This window comes from Heloderma suspectum, chromosome 5 (genome assembly GCF_057233095.1).
Source record: "Heloderma suspectum isolate Gila_16-S chromosome 5, 16-S_ref, whole genome shotgun sequence".
Lineage (NCBI taxonomy): Eukaryota > Metazoa > Chordata > Lepidosauria > Squamata > Helodermatidae > Heloderma > Heloderma suspectum.
Genome location: NC_139462.1, coordinates 129,905,444 through 129,930,055, shown reverse-complemented (window position 1 = coordinate 129,930,055; position 24,612 = coordinate 129,905,444). Strand labels below are relative to the sequence as shown.

At 42.9% G+C, this 24,612-nt stretch overlaps 1 protein-coding gene across 3 annotated transcripts in view; it reads left to right on the top strand.

Moving 5' to 3' along the window:
- Positions 1–1,100: 1,100 nt before the first annotated feature.
- KRCC1 (lysine rich coiled-coil 1) overlaps positions 1,101–24,612 on the top strand; it is a 32,894-nt gene continuing 9,382 nt past the window's right edge. Inside the window, exons 1-2 of one of the 3 annotated variants that reach the window (XM_084857451.1) lie at positions 1,172–23,099; positions 24,491–24,567. Coding sequence is in view for 1 of the 3 variants with exons in the window: in XM_084857453.1 (XP_084713579.1) it covers positions 24,540–24,567 (28 nt within the window). In the remaining 2 variants the exon portion in view is untranslated. Of the gene's footprint in view, positions 24,568–24,612 lie in introns of all 3 variants that reach the window. The other 2 variants (XM_084857452.1, XM_084857453.1) reach the window with 2 other exon arrangements.

Below are 24,612 nucleotides of genomic sequence, written 5' to 3'. Positions count from 1 at the left end.
ATTGCTCAACAGTGGAAAAATTTAAATGGTCTTACAGAGCGTAATTGGTTAAATAGAGTCTGGACAACAGCTTTATTAGAAAAACTGACAAGTAAATTAAGGGCACAATCCTATGCATTTAGACAGAAAAAAGTCCTAGAATTCCCAACGTTCCCCAGCCAGTTTAGCTCAGCTAGCTGGGGAATGCTGGGAATAATAGGACTTTTTTTCTGTCCAAACATGCATAGGATTGCACCCTAAAATATGTAAAAGGAGAAAGACATGTGGCCAGTTTTGAAGAAACTTGGTTTCCTTTTATCTTATTGAGAAATACACAAACTCCTTATATAATCCTCCAGAGCATCATCTGAAGTACTGGAAAGCCATATTGGCAGATTTGTCGTCAAGTACTAAATACAAAATTCGTGGATTTTAAGGGTACAATCCTATGCGTGCGTTGACAGAAAAAAGCCCTACAACTCCCAGCATGCCCCAGCCACTCACGCTGGCTAGGGGATGCTAGGTGTTGTAGGACTTTTTTCTGTCTAAACGTGAAAAAGATTGCGCCCCAACCTTTGACATTTTTATTATATAGCCTAAATGGCAATGATTCTGGATGTCACCCACTGTTTAATGATGTAACAGATAGTAAGACGCATCCTGCGTGTACGTTAAGTTCTTTAGTGGTTTTGCTCTCCTTTTTCTCCCCCCCCCCCTTTGTTTCTGTTGTTGTTACGGGTGTTTGTTGTACGTAATTTATATCACTGAAGCGTGTTTTTTAAGGCCACCTCAACCGCCCCGGCTTCAGCTGCATATTCAGCCTCGGGCAGAGGCGCGGCGCAACGGGCAAGCCGAGCCCTTCGCGCGATCCTAGACACTCCCTGCGGGAAGGCGCAGGTCGGGGCCGGGGGCAAAGACATGGGGCGGGGGAGAGATGGGAGCAGCTGATTGGCTTCGTGCACGGAGCGGCGGCGCCCAGACCCCGCGAGGAGAGGCGGGGACGCCGCTGGGAGAAGGGGGACCGTTCGCCGCGGCTGATTTGGGCCCTTCGGAGAAGGCGCCTGCGGGGGAGGCGCCGACTTCCGCGGCTCCCCTTTCTTCTTCCGGGTCACTGCCGCCCTCTCCCTGTGAAGCCGAGTTTGGGCGGGGCCTGCTCCGCTCCGCTCCCCCAGTCATGGCGGCGGCACCTGCTGCTGCCGCTGTTGCTGCGGGGCGGGAGAGGGCAGAGGGGGGAGGGGACGCCCCCTCCCCCCCGCGGCCGCTACCCCCCCGCGGCCAGAGAGCAGGTGAGTGAGTGAGTGGCAGGCAGGGCGCCCGAGGTGGAGAGGGTGAGACCCCTGAGCTGCCTGGGGGGCGGGAGGAGGAGGAGGAAGTGACGCACAGGAAGCTGGCGAGGGGGTTCAGATAGGTTTTGGGGTCCCAAGATTAAGGGGAGCTGGAGCAAGCGTGCTTGGAATGGGCCGATGGGCTTTGGGGGAAGAGGAAAGAGCTGCAACAAGAAGCTTAAGTAACGTCCTTTAGAGCTGGGGAAATAATGTGGGGGGCTGTCCAGGGAACTGCTCATGCGGTTGTTCTGCTCCTGGGAGCAGTGTTAGAGGCGCTTCTCTCATGGCAGAGCACGATGGCTAACTCGGTGAAAATGGGTTGAGCAGGCTCTGGTCAGGTGTAGCGCTGCTGCTGCTCCAACGTTACGCTGCTCACCCGTGTTCTGCTCAGATAAACTTACTGTTCAGGTGAGCCTGGGAAAATAAGGTCTGAACCGGCTCTGGAATCAATCTTACATATTACAGAGTGGCTATGGGTGACCAGTCTCTCTTTTTTTTCCTTACCGTATGTTGGAGTTGCTTGTTTTGAACTTTATATCCCACATTTCTGGTAAACACTTGAGAAAGTTTACATCCTAAAACATAATAAAGTCTATTAAAGCAGCTATAAGCTTGGAAATAAGCATTTGTTGCTATGCGGTAGGAATTAAGTTAGGGGTCAAATGCCACAGTGGGTTTCATGGACAACACACATGGACAAGTTGGGGCAAATGTAGCTTTTCCAATGGGTATTGACTGCAGAGACCGTCATGTGCTGGGCTCCTTTTTGCAGCCACAAATTGCTTGTTTCCTACCACCTGGTGACAATTGGAACCAGAGCACACTGCAGAAAAATTGAATGTCCATATAGATTCATGATAACCCTGCACCGCCAGGAATGTGGGGTGAGAGATTTCCTCTTTAGAAGACTTCCCAAGCTGTGAGAATTTGAAAATGGTAAATATCCAATAACAGTGAGTGAAATTTTAAATCTCAATGAATGTGCACATGCAAACACCCTTCAGTTAGTAGGGAACTGAAAAGCACCTTAAAACCCATCCCTTTGAACATTCCCCACCACCCCATATAAAGCCGCTTTATACTTTGGCAGGCCACTGCTCCATCTAAGACCAGTGGCATCTACTTTGGCTGGGCAGCAGCTCTCCAAGGAATATACCAGCCCTGCCACTGAGCTGTGCCCTCCCCATCTTGACAGTTGATCTCTGGAATTACATTTTCATTTGGTCTTAAAAGGTGGCTGGGCCTCAAAAGTAGGATGATTTTTTAATTTCAAAATTAGGATGTCTTATAGAAAGCAGCATATGCCACTTCTGCCAGGTGATGTTTGGTATAAATTCAGATAATATTAGCCAGAGCTTAAATGTAAACGTTTAGAGGGTAGATTTTTGTGTGTGTGTTTCAATGAGACATTTAAAATCTCACTCATTGAGATTGTCACAGCTTTAGAGTTGTCATAAATTCTTATAAGAATTTTTATAATTTTTTTATAAAATAATAAAATTATTTTATAAGAATTCTTATTTTTATATCTAAACTCCAGTAGAGCTCACAATAAGATTTACATTTCTTACAGTAGTGAAAATATACAGACAGACAAGGCAGTGCAATTCTTCCAGGGTAATAAAAGTTCCCAAATATACAGACTAAGGCTGCAATCCTACTACACACACTTATCTGGGAGTAGGATCCATTGAACACGGTGGGGCTTTTGAGTAGACATGTATAGGATTGAGCACTGGGTTGGTTTTTAAACAAATATAATTCTCTCATGAAGTAGCTAGCTCTGCACAGATAGGAGCTGAGATTCAGAGAGCAATTTTAGTGAACCCAAAAGTTTACATTAAGTCTGGTATTTATTTTTTCCCCCCCTTGTTTTAAACACATGTGCACACCCACACAGCATATCACAAATAGGTTTTGAAACTCCCTTCAGTTTTGGCAGTGCCATCCGGGAAGAGCGTTCTGCTGTCTTAGTGTTTCCTTACACACATGGAACTATTCTGTGGTTCTTTGGCTTTCTGCTTACATATTTGAGGCAGGATGCATTGCACTTGATCTTGAATGTATTGCTTTTATAGCAAATCTGACTGTGCAATTGTGTTTGAAGCTGAGAACTTGGAAATATTTGCAGACGCACTCCCCTTTAGGGTTTGTGAAATAGTGTTTGTAACTAGCAGTGCTGGCTAGGGCTGATGGGAGTTGTAGGCTAAAACATCTGGAGGACCACAAGCTGGCCACAACTGCACCAAGGCATCCTCCCCCTCCTCAAACAGATACTTTTGGATCCTGATAATTTTACAGTATCTGCACTTACACTGTACAAACAGAACAAATATGAATTAATTAGCAGATACACTGATGCTGAACAATCTTATTTGTGAGCTTAGGGTGAATCGTCATTGAGATAAGCATTTTTAAAATGCTTTGGATTGTTCAGTCACTTCATGTTAATATTCTTATAGTGTGTACAACACTCCTGTAAGTAGTCCCATCTAAGTTAGGGGTATTAAGGTTGAGGCTCAGAGAGAGAAGCTAGCCTAAGGCCATAGGGAGTTCATGGCAGAGGTAAAGTTTGTACTGGGGAGACTTCCTAGCTCAGTTTCTTAGCTCCTAGGTCACAGCAGGTCTCTGTTTAATTCTCATAATTGTTCAGTGTGTGTGTGTTTGTGTTTGTGCCAGCTGGCCCAAACAATAAACCCAATAATAAATCCTAAATAGTGTAGGGCCAGAGTCCTTTAGGAAGCACCTCCTCCCATATGCAGCTCCCTGTGCCCTTCTATTTGTGTGCAATAGTATCTGAGCCTTCATGCTATGCCAGGGGTGATGTCATTGGAGTTTTGTCACTGAATCAGATAAATGGTTTGGGAGAGATCTAAATGTGTTTCCTCAAAGTAGCATTGGTATTATTCTGTCATTGTGGAGGATCCAGATGTTTGTCTTAAAGGGGGGAACTCTTCCCTTAACTCCAGTTTTTCCTCACTTGATGTTTCTGGGAACCTTAGCAGGAGGAGTCACAGAGGAAAAGCAGCAGGAAGGGGCTAGTTAAATGCACACAATCACCCCTTGCTTCTCTCTTGCAAATTGTGTTTCTGCCACTTTTCAACAGAAAGTATAGCTGAACTTTGAGAACTGACCTGGAAACATCAAAGGCCATTCTAGATCTTATTCAGTAATGCAGTAAAACACACGCACATAGTACACATCTAAACATGATTTTAGATCTGTGTCACAACTATACCTTTTCTTATATTTGTCAATATCTTTTTTGTAGTAAACTTTATAAATTTTTTACTTCCTACACATGTATTTATTTCTATACTGCCCAATAGCCGAAGCTCTCTGGGCAGTTTACAAAAATTAAAACCACAGCCCTCAATTCACTTAAGCTGGTTTGCTCTTACCACCATCAGTGGACTAAATAAAGTAAAGCAGTAGGACAGCTTAAATGCTTTACGGATCACACCCTTCATGGGTGTGAAGTGCACACTGCATCACACTCCACAAACCTGTCCTGAAGATGAGTAAAATGTGGATCCTCCAGATGTTTTTCCTGTGTCCCTATGAGTACAATGTATATAGGTGCTTTTTATATCACATTTACCCAATATAGAATACACTTTTTACACATTCTGTTTCCAATAGTAGAAACCTTTTTTCATCTGTCAATTATTCCTAAAATATCCCCCAAGCAGCAAAGTTCTATAGTTTTAAGGGAATTAAGAGGCAAAGGGCCAAATTACATATGGCATTAAAATATGCCACATGGAGTTGCATGAATCTTTTAAAAACATTGGATAGTGGGATGGGGATGGATCAAGTATTGGGACTGCAGCACGCAGGGAGAGGGTTAACCCTTTCCAAATGCACTGTAGTCCTGAGGATAATTCCGCACAAGCTGTTGTTTGGTATGGGAGGAAAGCTACCCTCCTGTGACAAATATCAGCTGGGGGGATGGAGGACAGATATTAGTTGGGATCATAGCACAAAAGGAAAAGTTTATCCCACCACTGTGTGCTGAGGTTCCAGTTCTGATCTCACACAGACTCCTGCTGCTTTAACTTTTTTAAAATGTTCATGTAACTACATGTGTCACATATAATTTGGCCCTTTGTTTGTAAATTCCCTTAAAACTGCAGAACTGCATTTTAACATGATGTGTAATTTGGCCCAAAGTGAATGGAGATGTGATATTATTCCTGCAACATTTTATGTAGTTTGTCCTTCTGAGGCATCTTTATTTCTGAACTATGCTCGGTCTTGTACACAGCTATAAGATAAATTGGAGGCAGGAGAGATGGATGAGGCCTGCTCCTTTATGATATCCCCCGTTCCCCCTGCCATGTTATATGTCCCAACTGAACAGTCCTCAGTTCACGATTAGCAAGTAAATATTCATGTTTTTCTAATGTATGAGAGACTGTACTTAAGCAGCAAGTTTGAGGAAAGATTGTGATCAAGAATCAGTTCATATGTTGTTTTTGGGTTCTCATACATCAGATTAGAGATGAAATTCATCATGGTACCACCATATGTCTCTGCCTTATATGGAATCAAACTTCTTTTGCTACCTGAGATAACTGGAGATGCCAGGGACGTAGTCAAGCAAAGTACAGGCTCTACCATTAGGTTTCACCCCACCCTGCTTTCTTTAGCAGAAAAACAGATTTTCTTTTTCAGAGGAGATGAGTCATAATCCACTACACTGTTCAGAAAAGTAGACCACTCACATAATAGTTTATGTAGTAATATATGAGACAGCTCAAAGGCACACATAGGAATTTGTAGGAAATGTATTGGGGGGCTCCCCGATGTGTTAAATTTCCTGCTATCGCTACACAGGTGCACTCATAAGAAATATGTGCCACATCAAATTGTTGAAACAAAAATTGCTGGAGCTGAGCAAAATGAAATGATCCTTCCCCAACCTGGTGGCCTACAGATGTATTAGACTATGCATTTGGGCTGCATCCCCCATCATCCCCAGCCAGGTTGAGGAAGGTTGCTGTAAACAGTTCACTACAGGCAGAATGCAAAGAAAAGGAGCATTATGGCAGAAAGCAGTATCTACATTTAGTGTTGAAAGGATTCCAGCAAGCATTCTTGAGCTTACTTTAGAGCAGCCTGTCTCAAAATGGTACCCTGTAGAAGTTTTGGACTACGATCCTCATCAGCCCCAGCCAGCACTGCCAATGGTTAGGAATGATGGAAGTTGTAATCCTAAACATCGGTAAGGCTCCATGTTGCAGGAGGCTGCTTTAGAGATTAGAGATGCCAGCACAGTGTTTCTGAGTCAGGTTCAGAAATTTGGAGGCTATAAAACAGCTGCCTCAAATGAGAGAGAAGCTTTAAAAGCCTCAGAATTTTTCTCCATCTCAAAGTAAATCCAAGCTGGAGAAGAATTCTGGGCTCCCCATCCCTGCAAGCCATTGTGATCTCCCAAAGTCTTCCCAGCTAGTCCCTTACACACACACACACACACACACACACACACACACCAGCAGCACACTCCCTGCTTTCTTTTCCTTTTCAACCAGCAGAGTAGTGAGAGGCAACGAGGAGGATCGGTGGAGGGAACTTTTCCCTTTCTGCCCTCTGTTGCCCTGGTGCTTGGGGTAACAGCATTGGGTGCAAAGCCTGTGAAATCATGGGAGTTGTAAGGACTGCTGCAATAACATTTCCCATGATTCCCTGGGCTTTGCATTGTGATTCTCCCATTATGTAATGCGTCAGGGCAATGAAGAAGGAAAACCAGAAGAGCACTGTTGGGTCAGACCAAAGGCCTATGTAGTCCAGCATTATGTGTTCCACATTAGCCAACCAGATGTCTATGGGAAGCCCAAGAGAAAGACCTAAGGTCAATGGGCTTGTTTCCCAGCAAATGAGTTAATCCAAGGTGAGCTTGTGCCGCCGCACCCATCTCTGTTAAACGTAAAAGCTGCTTGGTGAAGCAGATCATCTGCATGTATACATTTATGTTACTCTTGAATATTCATGAGAACTGGTGATTGAAAGACTTCAGTCACAGCTAATGGGTATGTAAAGAAGCACATTGTGTGCTGAATTCAGATTAGCTCAGACAAAAATATGATTACCGCAAGAGCATGCAGGTCTGATGCTGGGTTTGCAGCAGGGCCATACTGTTGTGTGAACCAGCGTCTCCATGTGACTACTGTGCTTGTAGCTGCCACAATTTCAGCCTTAGCAGCAGTTTTGAAAAATGCCACTGTCATTGTGGAGTTCGCTGCAGTTTGTATGTACTGCACCCACATGGGGGCAGCAGTTCACACAAATACTGCTTCAGCACCAGTGCTGCCTAACCAGGAACCCAATCTCCTGTGCGCTCTGGAGGCATGAACCAGCTTGTTAATATCTTTTCCTTATTACTAAGCAGGGCCATCACCCAGTTAAAGAAATCCGCATTAGTTGTGTGAATATACTAATAAAACCTGAATAAATGTGCATATGAATAACACCATAGTTCTGAAGAAAAAATTCATTGTTAGATGATGCATAAACATTGCAACAGCTACCATCCTAGAAGAAGCATTCTCCTGTGTGAGAGGAGGAGGAGGAGTGCTTCTAAGATGGTGTCTAACTATTTTAATCCATTTTTTAAAATGTGCTCCATAGTTAATCAGGGCCAGCTTTTTGATAGATCAAAAGATTTTAATCAGAGAGCAATCCTACGGCCCCGAGACGGCATCTGGGGGGCCATAGGATTGTTCGGTTTCCTGGCTCTGACCTTGGAGGCAAGAAACTGTGCTCCCCGTCCTCTCCCCCTCATAGCCAGCATGGAGAGAACCGCACCGGTTACCTCTCTGCACTCAGAAAATGGAGCACAGAGATGGGGAAAGGGGGGCGCTCCTGGGGGTGGGGCAGGGAGGAGACCAGTGTGGTTGCAATACACCATTTCCTACAGTCACCCCTGCCTCCTTCCCTCCCCCTCTGAGGTGCTGCTGCTAGATGGGTGAAATCACCCATCTAGCAGAAATGCAGGACGGCTGGAGTGCAGAGGCAAAGATTGCCTCCACTGTCCTCCTGCCCTGCATTGGATACTCAGCAGTCTCTGAGTTTGGAGGATGCCGACCATCCTATGGGGATAGCCAGCCGCCTCCAAACTTGGAGGTGACCACCTATCCAATGCTGGGGAGGAGAAGCACAGAGGGGATTGTCCCCTCCACACTTCAGCTGCCCTGCATTTGCGGCTAGACAGCCGATTTCGGCTGCCTAGCCGTGGGAAGGCGAAGTGCGGGGGAAGGCTGCCAAATGACACATAGGATGTGTTGTACCAGCATTTCTACCTTCCCCGCCCCAGAACGCCCCCTGGAATGCTCCATTTTGGCTGCTCCATGCTCTTGTGAGTGTGGAGCACAGGGCTGTTCCACGTTGCCTGCGAGGCATGTGGAAGGGAAGGAAGGTTGGTTTTCTGGGAAACGACCTCGGAGCGTGGGCTCTGAGGTCGGTTCCCAGAAAACCAGATATCCTATGGCCATCTAGCTGCTGACTAGCGGCCATACAATTGCTCCCCCCGTCAGTTAGATTTATGTAAGTAAATGTTGCAGCACTACAGTTAGGGTCTCTTCCCAATTGCATCAGTGGTTTCAGGGGGTGGGGGTGAGAGAGAGAGAGGGAAATGTCCGTGTTGTCTTTTAAGCAAACACCGATGGGGTTCTTGCCTATCCTTTAAATGTATTAACTTACTTTATGAATTTATGTACCACCCTTCAACATATAATTTCCAGAATCGTTTATAAGATAAAAACAATGAAATCATAACAAATCCAAACAAAGCACTAACAATAAAATCAACAATAAAGGAATCATCATGTTTTAAAAGTCCTGAGATGTTTAAAATGCCTTGAGTAGAAGGAGGTAGTTGCCTGGCACCAAAAGGACATTCGGGTGGGTGCCAAGCAGACTTCCCTGGGGAGGGAAAGCCACAAATGAGGCACCGCTAGGAAAGCCTTTTTCCTGGTGACCACCTGCCTCCCCTCAGATGGCGGGGGAACCTGGAGAAGGGCCTCTAATTATGACCTTCATGCATGAGCAGGTTGCAGTGCAAGCAGACATTCCTCAAGTCAACCAGCTCCCATGTTGCATACAGCAGTGGTCCCCAAAGTTTTTTGATCACGCACCCCTATCAGTAGGAATTTTTTGAGCGTGCATCCCTAATATATGTATATTTATTTATAAATGATATACATGTACTACTGCACTAATATATTATGTACATTATAAAACATATGAAAAAATAGAAATTAAAGGATGAGATAAAGATGAAATAAACAATATTTTAAGTAATTGATTTTATTTATTAATGGTATAAAAACCCTTTTGCTCTCAGTAAAAAAGTATTATTGATATTTTTAGTGAGAGCAGTGTGACTGAATATGCTTCATTATTTTTGAAAATCTTGGTTTAACACTTCGTGATACAGTGATTTGAAGGTCTGGTTCGAAGTCCAGTTTGTTTCGATACTTGGTTTTAATGGCTGTCATAGCTGAAAAAGACACATCACAAGGATATGTAGATCCAAATGGAAGAAGTGCATCATTGGCTGCACTGACTGAATCATAATACTCCTTTTTCAATCCCATCCACCAATTATACAAAGTTTTTTGTTGAAATTCAGCTAGTCAACTTCCATCTTCCCAGATGCCAATCAGTTGTTCTTGCAAACTAATTGGAAGGCATTGCATTTTTATATTTTTAACAAATGGGTTCAAAACCCACTGAAACTCTTCATTTGGAAGATTTTTAAACAGGTTAGAAAATTCCGCTTCCAAGTTCTTTAAGTGTGCAGATATGAGAATTTTTATAGGTGACACACAATCATTTTCAGCAACAAAATCACATACCGATGGAAACATTTCCAGACATCCATTTTCAATATGCTCTCTCCATAGCACGAGTTTCTTTCGAAAAGCAGTTACTTTCTCACTCATTGTTAAAACGTCACCTTTACCTTGAAGGGACAGATTAAGTGTGCTTATTTAAAATAAATAAATAAATCTGCTAGGCATACTACTGACAGCTGCTTGACATCACAGAAAAGGTCAGCAAATTTGGAACGAATTTGCTCTCCTTCGGCAGGATGGCCACTGCTCCACTTCCACAGCTGAGCAAGCAACTGCACCTTTCTCTGCTGTGCCCGGCAGAGACTGGCACAGTTGCTCTTGGTGGCCATGGCAGAGGCGGGATAGGACTGGAGCCGAGACAGAAATGCCCTGGAGCTTCCCCCTCGGCTCCCGTCCCATCCTGCTGCCTCTGCTACCGCCATCATTGCACACAGTGGCAACCGGTAGGAGCAGCGGGAGGCTGCTCAATCATCAGGTGGCTCGTGCACCCCAATGGATCATCTTGCGCACCCCACTTTGGAGACCAATTACTACAGCTTTAAGTGTGAAGGCCAACACTTTGAATTGGGCTCGGAGGTGGACCGGCAGCCAGTGGAGCTGTCTAAGCAGTAGGGAACAATGTTCCCAGTTAGTATCCTGGCAGCTGTATTTTGAACTGACCAGTTTTCAGGCAGTCTTCAAAGGCACGTCTGTGCGCAAGGCATTGTAGCAGTCCATCCAGGTTGCCTTGGGGACTGCCTCACCACTTAGGTGACCTTTGCAGTCATCTGAGGGAGCACTTCTCAGGGTGCCACGTGCTCCTGAGGTCTGCTTCAGGAGCACTTGCAGCAGAGCATTTAGTGTTGCAGCGGCCACCCACTGGAGTGCCTTACCAACTGACATTAGACAGGCTCTCACAATTGTGATGTTCAGACAGCTTCTTAAAACTTGTCTCTTTACAGAGCTCTTCCGTGAAGTGTGACCCAGCCAGCTATGGTTTGTAGCGCACAGTGCTACAAGATTAAGTTGTGTTGTATTTATGTTGTTTTTATGTCATTGTATTTATGTTCGCAGCTTTGATACCTTTGTGGAACGTGGTATAGAAATGTGAATAATAAAATAATATAAACCTGGAGGTTACTAAAGTCTGGGAAACTGTAACCAGGCTACCTCTATTCAGGAGGGGTCTCAGTTGCAACACCAACCTCAGCTGGTGAAAGATGTGCTGTGCCACTGATGCCATCCGTGTATCTATGACAAACCCCAAACAACTGATCCTTTAGCACTGGGATGGGCAGCTTGTGGCCTTCCAGATGTTTTGGCCTACAACTCCCATGATCCCTCACTATTAACTATGCAGGCTAGGGTTGATGGGAGGCCAAAACATCTGGAGGGTCATAAGTTGCCCACCTCTGCATTAGCAGGAGTGCAGTCCCATCCAGAACAGATGGAACACCAGCTTCCTGAGCAGACAAGCCACCCACACCAACCTCTGACTCCTCAGGACTGCTTCAGTTTATTAGCCTCATCCAGTCCATTTCTGATTTCAAGTGTTAATTTAACCTCTGATGTCAAGCACCAGTTTAGTATTTCCACCACCTCAGCTGAACCATAGGTAAAAGTGAGACAAAGGTGGGTGTCATCAGCATATTTTTTTGAGGCAGCAGGATTGTGGTTGCTACACATACGCATCACAAAAAACTGTTCCTCCACTGATCCTCCACTGCTATAGCAAATGGGAGTAATGTGGCAGACAGCACAAAGTGGGCTGCTGCCTTAAAGCATTTGAATAAACAGCCAGGATGTCCAGGGGAGAAGGACATGCCAGCCCTGGATATATTCTTTGAAGTTGCAGATTCTATGTGGCGGAGAATCTGGCACATACAAAAAGAGAGCATCCTTGTTTTGTAGTGGATTCTTGCCACACTTTTGGCCATGAAAGATCATATTTGGCTTCTACAGCCTGCAGTGCCTCCATGTTTATAACTTGCCACCAAATCAATAATCCAGTATTGCCCAGTACAGGGACTCCATGGGATTGATCCAAATGTATGATGGCTCAACTGCACTGATGAAAATGGACTTCACCACCCTCTCTGTCCTATGGCGGCCCCTCAAGCCCCCTGAAAATGCTTCACAAAAAGTCAGGAGACCCTGCTGAAGGGTGATCTGTGGGGGAGGGGGAATCCCCCCAAATTGGGGAGCGGGACCTTATGCAAGTGGAACCCCTCCTCTTGTGGAAGGCAGATCCTGGATCCAGCCCTGTGTGTATGTATATACTAGTATTCTCTTGTTGGAGATAAAGAACTGTGTTTGTGCCCTGGAAGCAGTAAACTGTCCAATAGACATTTCAAGAGGGAATTACCTCTGTTTTCCTCCTTGTGCTGTCAAACTAGGTGATGGGAAGAGTTCTTTCTAGTCTGGAAGAAACAAGATGCTTCTAGGTCTCTAGAAAGCTAGTAAGCTACAGTGCCTCCTCCAGGATGTCCTGATTATAAAGAATGGTTTGGATGGCACCAATACTAGTGTGGCCTCTAAGCTGAGAATCTGTGAAAGCTCCTGGAATAATGATTTAGTTAGAGCAGATGTTTCTCCTACCCTCCCCCTACAAAACTATAAAGGGACTAGGATTGAGCCAGGATTTTAATTATGTGCTGCATCAGCAGGTCATGAAATGATTTTCATGGTCAACATGTTTGCAAGTGAATAAGCTGATCAACTGATGCTTTAACATGGCCTTGTGTTGTGGGAGCTGATGAGCCGATTGGTAGTTAGAACTGTACTCTAGTTGTGCTGTTTGTTTCGATATGTTTTAATGTTCATACTGCCTCAGTATCAGCATTGAGTGAGTAAATTGAGCTGGTATTCTTTGTTGTGTTGCACTTTTTCAGTTCTCTTCTAACTTTGCTGCATTTAGCTATGCATTTCTTTGGTCGTATAATTTAAAATAATTCAATGTATTATTTTATTTAGATAGGTTTGCAGCAGGTATTCAAGCAATCTAGATCTGTTATGTTTGAGTATCTTCAACAAAAATATTTGACACAAAATATTATTTATTTATATTTATATATTTATATTTATATTTAGTAGTGGTTTAAAAATGTATCATGTGAGTACACTTAGAAATGTCCAAGTGCTGTTGTCTTAGGTTCTGTGGAGATGGCAGCAAAGGTATGAGTTGTGGCTCCTGGACAGAGATAAGAATGTGTTTATTTCACATGGTGTATGGTGCCAGACTAGCATAAAGCTGCTTCCCGGCAGTACGGTTTTCCCAGAGCTGGGTCAAAGCCAGGCCAGAATATCTTGGCCTGCGCTCTGGCTCCGTCACCTCTGCTATACCAAAGGCTATTAAAGAGCCTCCTCTAGGCTTATCATCCAACTTCCTATGGAAGGTCTGTCTGACACATCCAACACTCTTGCCATCCCACTGCAGGTACTGCAGATACAGCATTACACAATGAAGGGGCCAAAACCTATCAACCAACGAAGAGTTCTCCATTCAGTAACCCCACAAAAACAGTGCTCGCAAACCAGCCACCATTGTCAGCAGTGAAGGCTTCTGAGAGGCCTTAACTATTACTGCGGTGTCCATGACAACGTCTCAATCTTAAGGCAGTTGTTTGACTAAAAGGACAGCTCTTGGCTGTATACCTAGATTGCTGCTCGACCCACAAAAGGGTTGCTTCATGTATGATGGATTATGGAAGTCACCAGGCTCACAGTCAATATACTGGGGATCCATCACAACCATTTTACTTGAGTGCCAGCCTTCCCCATGTCACGATAAGTGTTAGACGGAAAAGCACATTTGCCACATGCATACACATATATCAATGCACTCCGAACTTTAAGGCATAAAGAAGCAATTCAGATATGTATAAATGGTGTGATAGTGCCAATAGCAACTTTCCTTACAGTTGAATAGTAGCTGCTGCAAGAGGGATCTGGATCAGGACCAGAGTGAAGGCAAAAGCTTAAATCCCCTTTTCCCCTTGTGACCATCTCATTTGGGATCCTCCACCCCGCTACAACTGCTGTTAATGAATAAAAACCATGAGCATGCAAGGACCAATCATGTGTTTGACATCATGTGTAGTTTGGCCCTAAAGCTGCAATCCTGTGCAGACTCATTTGGAAGCACATCCCATTAAACAAAGTGGGACTTCCTTCTGAGTAAACATAACAAAAACCAGGCAGTAAATGTCCAGAAAATTTCAGAAGCAATAGCTGGTAGTTACTGGGTAAATAGTATTTCTCCGCAAGATGGAAAATGTCCATGATATTGGGTTAGTATAGTCATAAATATTCATAATTTGGGAACTGAACACATTGCAGAGCTCAGCTAGCTGGGGATAACAACGGATTCCATCCCCCATGGGCTCAGTGGATGATCTTGGTGCGATACAGGCTTGTTCTCAGATCCTAGCACTTGTGATGACTTGCTGGCAGGGTAGATTAATTAAAATCAGCAAGTGATTGATTCTTCATATATTTCCTAAACAATGGTGCAGATCTGACCACTAAGCGATGTTAATTGACATCTAAATAGAGTATTATCTATACTGTTCTTTCAACCAGGCCTTGCATCTGTACTGTACACATTTTGCACGCTTTCCTTTTTTTCCTATAGAAAGAATCTAGGGTCTCTTTTTTAACAGCCAGCACCCATTATTGTTTGTGAGGTTTACGTATAGAAATATCAGAATCTGCACGCTGGAGAAGTTTGTCTTCTTTCCAGTGTTGCTCCTTTCTGCTTCACTCTGCCTTGTTCTAGCTCCAATCTCACAAAAACAAAGTAGCAAACAAAAATAAAATGCCCATGACCGATAAGCAGAAGTAAGGTCTGATAATTATTGGGCAGATTAGAGCACTTTCTTTTCATCTGGTGATCATGAAATACCTATCTTTGGTAGGTTGTAAATATTAATAGTCAAGAAATGATCAGATTTGTTCTTCATTTACATAGAAAAGTCTGCTTTAACTTCATATATCTAGTAGAAACATTGATTCAATTTAGAGATTAACTATAGGGCTAACATAGTTATATCCAGATTATTTAATATTAACCTAGTTATTGTTTTAAGAGTGAGGCAACAGGGAACATGCCAAACATTACAGAAGAGGCAATAAATGCAGTGAGCTAATTTCAATCATAGTATGAGCATAATTTCCCCAAATGTAACATAGCATCCAGCTAGATATTTGTTACTATATGCTAAAAATTGTATTATAGCTAATTCACTGGCTTCCTAAATATAAGAACCACAATTAAAAATCTTACGTGAACAAATGCAAAGGACACTAAGCAGCACCTGTGACTACCATGTTCAACATATCCCAACAAACTCATAATACCATGTTATGCCAGGTGAGGCCAATTTCTCATCCAATCTGATATTCTGACCCTTATGTCCATCATCAAAATCAAGCTCCAACCTTCCAAGCCCCTACTTCCCTTCCATAGTGGCCTTCAACATGCCTTCAAAGCCATTCCATTGCTCAATATTTCTCACACTCTGCTCAGGGTATCCTTTACACTGAATAAGCAGGCAAACCATTTTGCAATGACATATCTTTGCATAATTATCAGAGCCTCTGATAGTGATTCACCATGATTTATTCTTAGAAAAAAATATTGGATTCAAAGTAGCTTCTGTTCTCATTAGCCACTGTGAATTTCTTATTTAGCTGAGGTTTCTGGTTGGGTATCTTAAAGAGTAGGAGCTAGGTTTTTTAAAGGCTTTAATTAATGTGTTCAGTCTGAAAGCTAGAAAAAAATGCATTGCTGCCATATATTAGACATGTACCTAGGGGTCATCACCAGTGTGGATGTGGATGCTGGAAGTGTTATCGTTTTTCTGCTTCACAGAATGTTTGCACATCCAAGCATCACATTGGAAAACATGTCAAGCCTCACATAGAGCCAAAGCTATCAGAAATGTTGTTCAGTTTTGATCAGACATGCACAGCCTTTCTGAATGCAATGAAAATGATACTGTTTTCAAAATATTTCAGTTTGAGAAAGTTTTGCCTTTGAAAGCTATATGCAGTCCTTTGTTGTTGTTCAGTCATTCAGTCGTGTCCGACTCTTCGTGACCCCATGGACCATAGCACGCCAGGCCTTCCTGTCCTGCGCTCTCTCCCGGAGTGTGCTCGTCCATATTCATTGCATCGGTGATGCTATCTAGCCGTCCCATCCTCTGCCGTCCCCTTCTCCTTTTGCCTTCAATCTTTCCCAGCATCTGGGTCTTTTCCAGTGAGTTTTCTCTTCGCATTAGGTGGCCAAACTATTTCAGCTTCAGCTTCAGTATCTGTCCTTCCAATGAGCACTCAGGGTTGATTTCCTTTAGGATTGACTGATTTGACCTCCTTGCAGTCTAGGGGACTCGTAAGAGTCTTCTCCAGAACCACAGTTCGAAAGCATCAATTCTTCGGCGCTCAGCCTTCCTTATAGTCTAGCTCTCACAGCCATACGTTGCTACTGGGAAAACCATAGCTTTGATTATACGAACCTTTGTCGGCAAGATTATGTCTCTGGTTCTTACTACGCTGTCTAGGTTTGCCATAGCTTTCCTCTCAAGGAGCAAGCGTCTTTTAATTTCATGGCTACAGTCACCGTCTGCGGTGATCTTGGAGCCCAAGAAAATAAAATCTGTCACTGCTTCCATTTCTTCCCCTTCTATATGCCAGGAAGTGACCTTTTAGTTAACATATGTCCTGGCAGTCATATAGAAATATTGATTTTCTTTAATTTTAAATTTTCTGTACCACTCCTTCATCACCAAAGGCATTCCCAGGACAGTGGACATAAAATTATAAAAACAATGCATAACCATAGAAAGTAGAGGCATAAAAACCATAAAACCAGGAGCCAATCTCATGAAATTGCAAAATTCTCCTCAAAATGCTTTGGCAAACAGGAATGTAATTTGGCACCAAAAAGAATATAGAGTTGGTACCAATCATATCTCTCTCACGAGGGCATTCCAAAGTCAGGACACTACCAGAGAGAAGGCCCTCTCTTTTGTACATGCATAGGACCCTTCCCTCAATGATGGTACACAGAAGGGCCTCCAAGAACTCCATGCATGGGCAGGAGGAGGCATTTATTCAGATATTTGGGTCCCAAACCCCTTAGGGTTTTAAAGGTGGGCACCAGCACTTTGAACTGGGGACAGAAGCGAATAGAGAGCCAACATACTTTTTTTAGAATTGTTATAACATGGCTCCATCTAGATAAACTACTCAGAATTCTAGCAGTCGAATTCTGAACCAGTTGAAGCTTCCAAACCATTTTCAAGGGCATATATATAATGCATTACAATAATCCAACCTGGAGGTTTCCACAGCATGGATCACTGTGGTCCAGCTATTCTATTCAGGAAGGCTGAAGCTGGCAAAGCAGCTGAAGTCGGTAAAAGGTGTTCCAAGTCACCGAGGCCACTTGGATCTCTAGTGACAATGTTGGAGCACTCCCAATGTGTGTACCTGCTCCTTCAGGGAGAGAGCAACTCCTTCCAGAACAGGTTGAACATCAGCTTTCCAGACCCAGGAACTGCCTACCCACGGTGCCTCTGTCTTGTCTGGATACGTACGAGCTTATTTGTACTCTCCTGGTACAAGAAAATATAAGTCAAATATATTTTTTAAAAATACTGCTATTGTTTGTGATGTCACATAGATAGGAACACTTAATTATACAGGTTTTTGTATTTGCTGAGCTATGAGTACAAATGGTACCCAGGATGTCTTTTAACGTATAGATTGAATTTAACATATATTTTAATGGGTGTTTTAAATTACTGTTTTACATTTAAATGATAATATATAAAATGTCCATTATATATTCATACTTTAGACACGTATGAACAGCAAGTAATGATATATCAAATTACCATGTAGAATAAATAAACAAAAATGAAATTAAACTACATGAATTCAAACAGTTTCTCTTCTTGCCAAATTACAATGGGCAGAATCCAAAGTGCCGTGAATGTTTTTCTACTCAAACATGGGGGCTTTTCAGCCCCCTTCTACCACCATCCCTGAGGGATGAGGAGCTTCTGCTGGTAAAAAAACATCAGTTCCTTCCCAAGCACACATGGAAGCACTTTCCGCCTGCCCACGGGGAAAACTGGGGTGGATCACAGTCTACAGATATAAGTTAAATCATGATGCCACATTCAGTATGTTACTAGAAGACCTCATAACAGATAAAAATTACTTTTTAACAAGGGAACATTTAAATCATTCATGTAATGTAACGACTTTTATTTATTCACAATATTTATATCCTGTCTTTCTGCTTGATAACAGGCCTCAAAGCAGCTGACATTAAAAGAAAAAATACAATAAATATGTTTCTTAAGGCAGTGGTAACTGATGAAGGCTGTGTTTACAATGATGTAAAATGTCCACTCCCGAGGCCTTAGATACTGCTGGTGTGTCTGTTCCAACTGCTACTCTTCAAAGGTTACATGATGATCATAAAGGAAAATAGCCTTCCCCCAAAATGTCCTACCTAGCAGCCAGGGCCAGATAGCTTCAGATCTTCTTGTCACTTGAGGGCACAGCATCTCACGCAGGCAACTGGACAATCTGCAGCTTGGGGCACTTTCTGATGGCCGGGGTGACTGATGAAGGCTCTACTCTCCAGCCCTTAGATATTACTCATTAATTGAGATTGTAAAGCCATTTTTGTTAGAAGATCCATTTGTTGACTTCCATTTGGAGACTACCAGTATTTTACCTGCTGTTAACATGTTCTCAGTTTGTTGGTAGGTTTCAGTCTTAAAATATCTTTCATCTATCCCAAAAGAATCATTTCTGGCCATCTTTGGGCCGATACATTTTTATCTGGGGGTAGTCTCACCATCTGGCCATAAATCCAACATTATCCTGCCCACATCTTTAATACTGTGGAATTTCTCTTAAATAACTCTACCTTTTAAGGAGTAGTTACCAGTGGTATCGCATTTTATATTAAAAAGATTCTTTGACATTTACATTCTGAGATTTTGCAGATACAGATGTAGAAATAAACTTCCACGTACTCCATTTATCCAGATAGCTATGTCACTAACATAGGTCTTAAAATTATTACATAATCTTCACATTCTAGTATAGTATTATTCAGGCTTGACAAAATACCTTTAAACATATTTCTCACCATATAACTCTTTTTAAAAAATTCTTAGGGCGCAATCCTATGACCACTAGACAGCGGTTAGATGGCCATAGGATTGATTGGTTTCCAGGAACCGACATCGGAGCCCACGCTCTGAGGTCGGTTCCTGGGGAACTGCCTCCTTGCCCCCCCACCTTGTAAGAGGCGCTGTTTGCCCCGGGCTCATAAGAGCAGCATGAGGCAGGGAAAGGGGGGGCATTCCCGGGGGCGGGAACTGCAGAAGTGCCGGTGCGACACTTCCTATGTGTCGTCCAGCCCTTCCCCTCCCCCCGTTCCAAGGTCCTGCATCTAGACAGCCGAAATTGACCATCTAGCTGCATGTGCAGGGCAGCCAGAGTGCGGAGGAGAAGATCCCCTCCACACTCCATCCACCCTGCATTGGATAGGTGGTTGCCTCCAAGTTCAGAGCCGGCTGCTTCTCCACATAGGATTGCGCCCATATTAACCGTATATTTCTGAATCTCTGACTGTAAGTGGAAGTACAGAAACCAGGGTATAATATGGCATTAAACAATCATCCAATATTTGGTTAAATTTTACAATATCATGAGGGGGGTTTTCAGTACTCTAACATTCCTGCAGTGATGTGGGCAGAAATTTTTCCATTTCATATATTCATTAGTAACAATTAATTAATGGATGCCAATTGCAAATACAATATTAGGCAAGCTTGCCAGTTTCAAAGCTGTAATTAATGTTTTTCAGGTGATTATCCCTAGCAAGTTAGTGGGAGAATACATATATGTCACTGAAATGCATGTATGTCGTAGTGCCCCAACAACCTTAGTGGAAGAGAGTTGAACTCTGCTGAAATAGATGAGTAGTTGTTAGCATATCATGCACAGTTCTTTGAGGCTGCTAAAATTAATTAGTGCTGTGTTCATATCTGTTGGATTACAATTCCTAGCATCCCTTGCTGATGGAGGATGCCTGGAGTTGTAGTCCAACACATCTGGAGGGCACCCGGTAGGGGAAGGCTGAATTCATGTGTCAATAATTTTCAGGACCTTTGTTTTTTTCTTACATTTAAAATATATTGTCTTTAAAGTTTTACAAGTATTCCAATAAAAAAAATCCACTAATGTAACATTTAAATCACATGTGTACTTTTATTTTTCCCTTCAAATATTTCAGGTCAAATATGGTGGTGTATTGTGATCAATACTAACATGGGGTACTTTTTTCTTAAATGCAAGTAAAATAAACATGCTAAATTAGATCACTCTTTAGGGCATCAGAAAATGTTCCAGTGCAATGCAAACTGAATGCAAATAGCCCCGTACAAATTAGCCTAATTTGCATAGGACATTTTTCCGGAAACCCATATCACTGTGTCCCTGTAAGAATTATTAATGTATCAAACAGAAAGGAGAAAACATTGATAATCCAGTACAAACGCAAACATTTTTAAACACTTAAGATAGCCTAATAAAACATTTTTTCCAATAAAAATTTCAGTAAAAATTTTCATTGCAGTGGGTCAGCTCCACCCCATGTTCTTCAGTTGGGATTCTCATGATTTCCATGGCCCCAGGCAACCTAGTCCCAAATGTCCACCACATGTCAAACATGGTGACACCCCATTAGTTTATGTGCCATGGCCATGTTTCTTATGCAGGGCATGTGCTGTATTTAAAAAGCAATCTAACAACAAGGCCTGCTGCATCAGCAACCCCCAAATAAGTGGAGAAAGCCAAAGGTGATGAACAGCAAAGAGGCTCTGTTAGCCAGCCATTAAGGAACAGGAACCTGAATACAGGGCTGTTGCCAGTTAAAGCAGCCATGGTATGATGAACATTAGAGGCTTGCCATGGAGCTGGATTCAGACCATTAGTTACATTTAGCCTCCATTAAACTCAGTGGGCCTTAAGTTAGTCATAGGTTAGTCGTAACTAGGGTTGCCACTTATGCATCACTAAAAAGAGAAAATGCATCATCAAAAAAAGAGGATAAAAGATGATATCTTTGTCTAAAACTTGCATGTGCTAATTTATATGTATAGATGCAAATAATTGCTATAATTTAAATAGAAATGCAATACTTCACACCACAGTGGGGACGATGGCAACCCCTGTGTGTGCTTGATCTGCTGGCCAAGTATTGCTAAGTATTGATGGGCAACTTCAAGGCTCTCCCTGCTTATGGTGGTTTATCTTTATCTTTAGCTGTTTTATCTAGCAGCCTCGGAGGGGACAGCTCTTCAAAGAGAGAATGCTTTTAATTGGAGGACTGCCCTCTGGAAAATAGGGCACGGGACAACCGTAATCGCAACTAAGTTTTCACATTGACTTGCGTTCATTCATTCTTTGTTTATAACATGTAAATATACCACCTTATCTGCTAAAGCGCCATCAAGGCAGTATACAATAATGAAAAACAAAGCCTTCAAACAATGAAAACAAGAACATTAAAAACAGTTGAAACATTAAAACTACATATTTCTAAAGGCTACATTGAAAAGAAGCGTTGAGTTAACTTAGTTGGGATCCAACCAATTATTGTGGTGATCCACAAACTCCAGATCTTGGACTAAACTCATTTGCCATTTCTATACAAAAAGGTTATTCACCATTTATTTCCAAGCACCTTTGACAACCTGTACACAATTCTTTATGAAGCTAATTCTTAACACATAAATCAGCCACATAAATCTTGTGGCTTCACATCATCATAACTCAGACTGACATTTTCTCAACCTTGAAGTCATGTATATGAACTTCTTTGAACATTCCAATCGTGTTTATATTTGGGGTTTTTTTTATTAATTGATGTTCAGTTTTTTTACCCTGCTCCTCAGCCAAAAAAGGCTCCCAGAGCTGCTTACAAAGATTAAGGAATCTTACAGAAATCCTAGTAGGAGGGAGCAATCCTATGTGGCAAGGCGGCCGCCTCCAAACTTGGAGGCAACTGCCTATCTAGTGCAGGGCGAGAGGAGCGTGGAAGGGATCCTCTCCTCCGCTCTCCAGCCACCCTACATTCGTGGCTAGACGGCCAGTTTAGGCTGTCTAGCTGCAGGATGTTGGAGTGCGGGGTGGGAAGACTGGACGACACATAGGAAGTGTCGTACCGGGCACTTCCGCAGTCCCCACCCCCAGGAATGCCCCCTTTTGCCCCGCTCCACACTGCTCTTACGAGCATGGAGCCCTGGGACGATCTGCACCACCTACAAGGTGGGGGGGGAGGGGGCGGGGAGGTGGTTGTCCGGGTACTGACCAATCCTATGGCCGTGCAGCCGCTGTCTAGCAGCCATAGGATTGCACCCTTAATTATTTTTAAATATAAATGCACAACTCTGTAACTAACCTGGTATCAATGACAATGAACAAAAGGTTTAAAACTTATGGAGGCAACATTAAAAATCAGAAACACACAATAAGATTAAAAACACATTTTACAAAACCAAATAAGTCTGTGGCCAAATTAACTGAGTTAAGTCATAGCAGTAGAAACTGCAGAAATATTTTAAGTACTTGGAGGTCATCACTTGAGGTCATTTTCTCAGTGGCTCAGGTTTTAAGTCAAATAGAAAAAAGATGGACCTGATGTTTATGAGGTAACAACACATAAAGTGAGCCTTGGAGAATCAGAAAGTGACATAGAATGCAAGCTTTATTATTTTTAAAGTTGTTTAACCCATCCTCAGAGGCCCATCTCTGGGTTCCCCCGCCAAATGAGCAGAGGGCCTTTTCAGTTGTGGCAGCCCGGTTATGGTGTGCTCTCCCCAGAGAGGCCCACCTGGCACCAGTGTTGTAGTCTTTTCAGCACCAGGTAAAGACCTTTTTATTTTCTCAGGCTTTTTAGTCCTTCCATTTTAAAAACGATGTTAGTGCATTTTAAGATCTTTGAACTGCTGCTGGCTTTTATCTCAGTTTTACTCTGGTTTTACTCTGTTTTAAATTTACAGTGTTTATATTTGACTATGTTACTGTAATTTATGGTTTTAAGTTTTTGTTTTGTGAACTGCCCAGAAAGCTTCAGGTCATAGCTGGTATAGAAATCCAATAAATAAACAAAATAAATATTTTTAATTGTACCCTGCTGTTTAGCCAAAATTGCATCTCAAAGTGGCCTCATTTAAAACAGAGGCATAATATAATTAGGGATATGTCAGTGTGTATGTAGCAGTCTGATTTGCCCTTACCCCCAAGAGTTGGTGCTACACACCAGGGTTCAGGCTGTTTTCTCCCAAGACTGAGGGCAGAAGAAGCTGGCTGATGGTAAAGATGCCAACTGAAACAGCCATTCCATTGATCTGCACAGTCTTCTCAGTTAGGATTTGTTGGATCCAATTGGTTTCCAGACTGCTAGGTGGGGGCAGGGGGGTCCAGCTGACAGGACTAGTGTTCCTGTCAAAGCCCTGGTATCTGTGGCATACAGAAATGGCTGAGGTAGTTTACATGATTGCTCCTGAGCACTCTCCTTAACTTTGCAGAGCCTGAGTGGCTCCGTGGTATATCCCAGAGCTGGAGACACTGAAGCAAATTGGGAGATGGATAGAGTGCCAGTGGAGGAAAACTCCAGTGAATGCAACCAAATATTAGTATGTGCCTAATATTGGACCCACGTGAAGGCAGCAAAGCAAAGTTACTTTGCTGCTTCAGTTGCATCCTCTATAGGAGGCAGGCCACTGGAGCTTGACTAAGCGGTTTGGGACCTTTTACACACTGTCCCAAAGGAAGGTATAGAACCCTTGGAGGCCAGCTGTGACTTGTTTGTAAGGCATTTTAAGAAATTTTGTAAATCAATTTTTTATTGTGAACGTCAACAAAACAAAAACATAACAAAACCAAAAAAAATGAAAATATAACAACATACTCTAAAGTCCTCAGTTTCAAATAATACAACATTCTAGGCAGTAAGGCTTTTTAAGAATAAAATTGCTTGCATCATTTGGGGCCTTGACTCTACCATAATAGCAGATCAGTCTCAAGGGGTGTCCAGAGCACTGTTGGTCCAGCTTTATTGGCTGAGGGTCCGTCAGCATGTCTCAAGGATATGCTTGGGCATACCTGCTTTCTTAGCCTTTGCCCCTCGTGTCTGGTAAAATCTAGTAAGGAAAGGACCTGTGGTTGGACCAGGAGGTGATTAATGCCTCCTTATTGGAGGGAGGGGTCTTGGGTCATCCGAAGTAGGCAGCGGTGGTAAGATTTCTTTTTCAGAAATCCTCCCTGGATCTGGAAGATTTGAACAACTATAGACTGGTCTTGAATGTCCCCTTCCTGGGCAAGGTTCTTGAGTAAGTAGTTGCTAACCAGTTCCAGGTACTTTTGGATAAGACTGA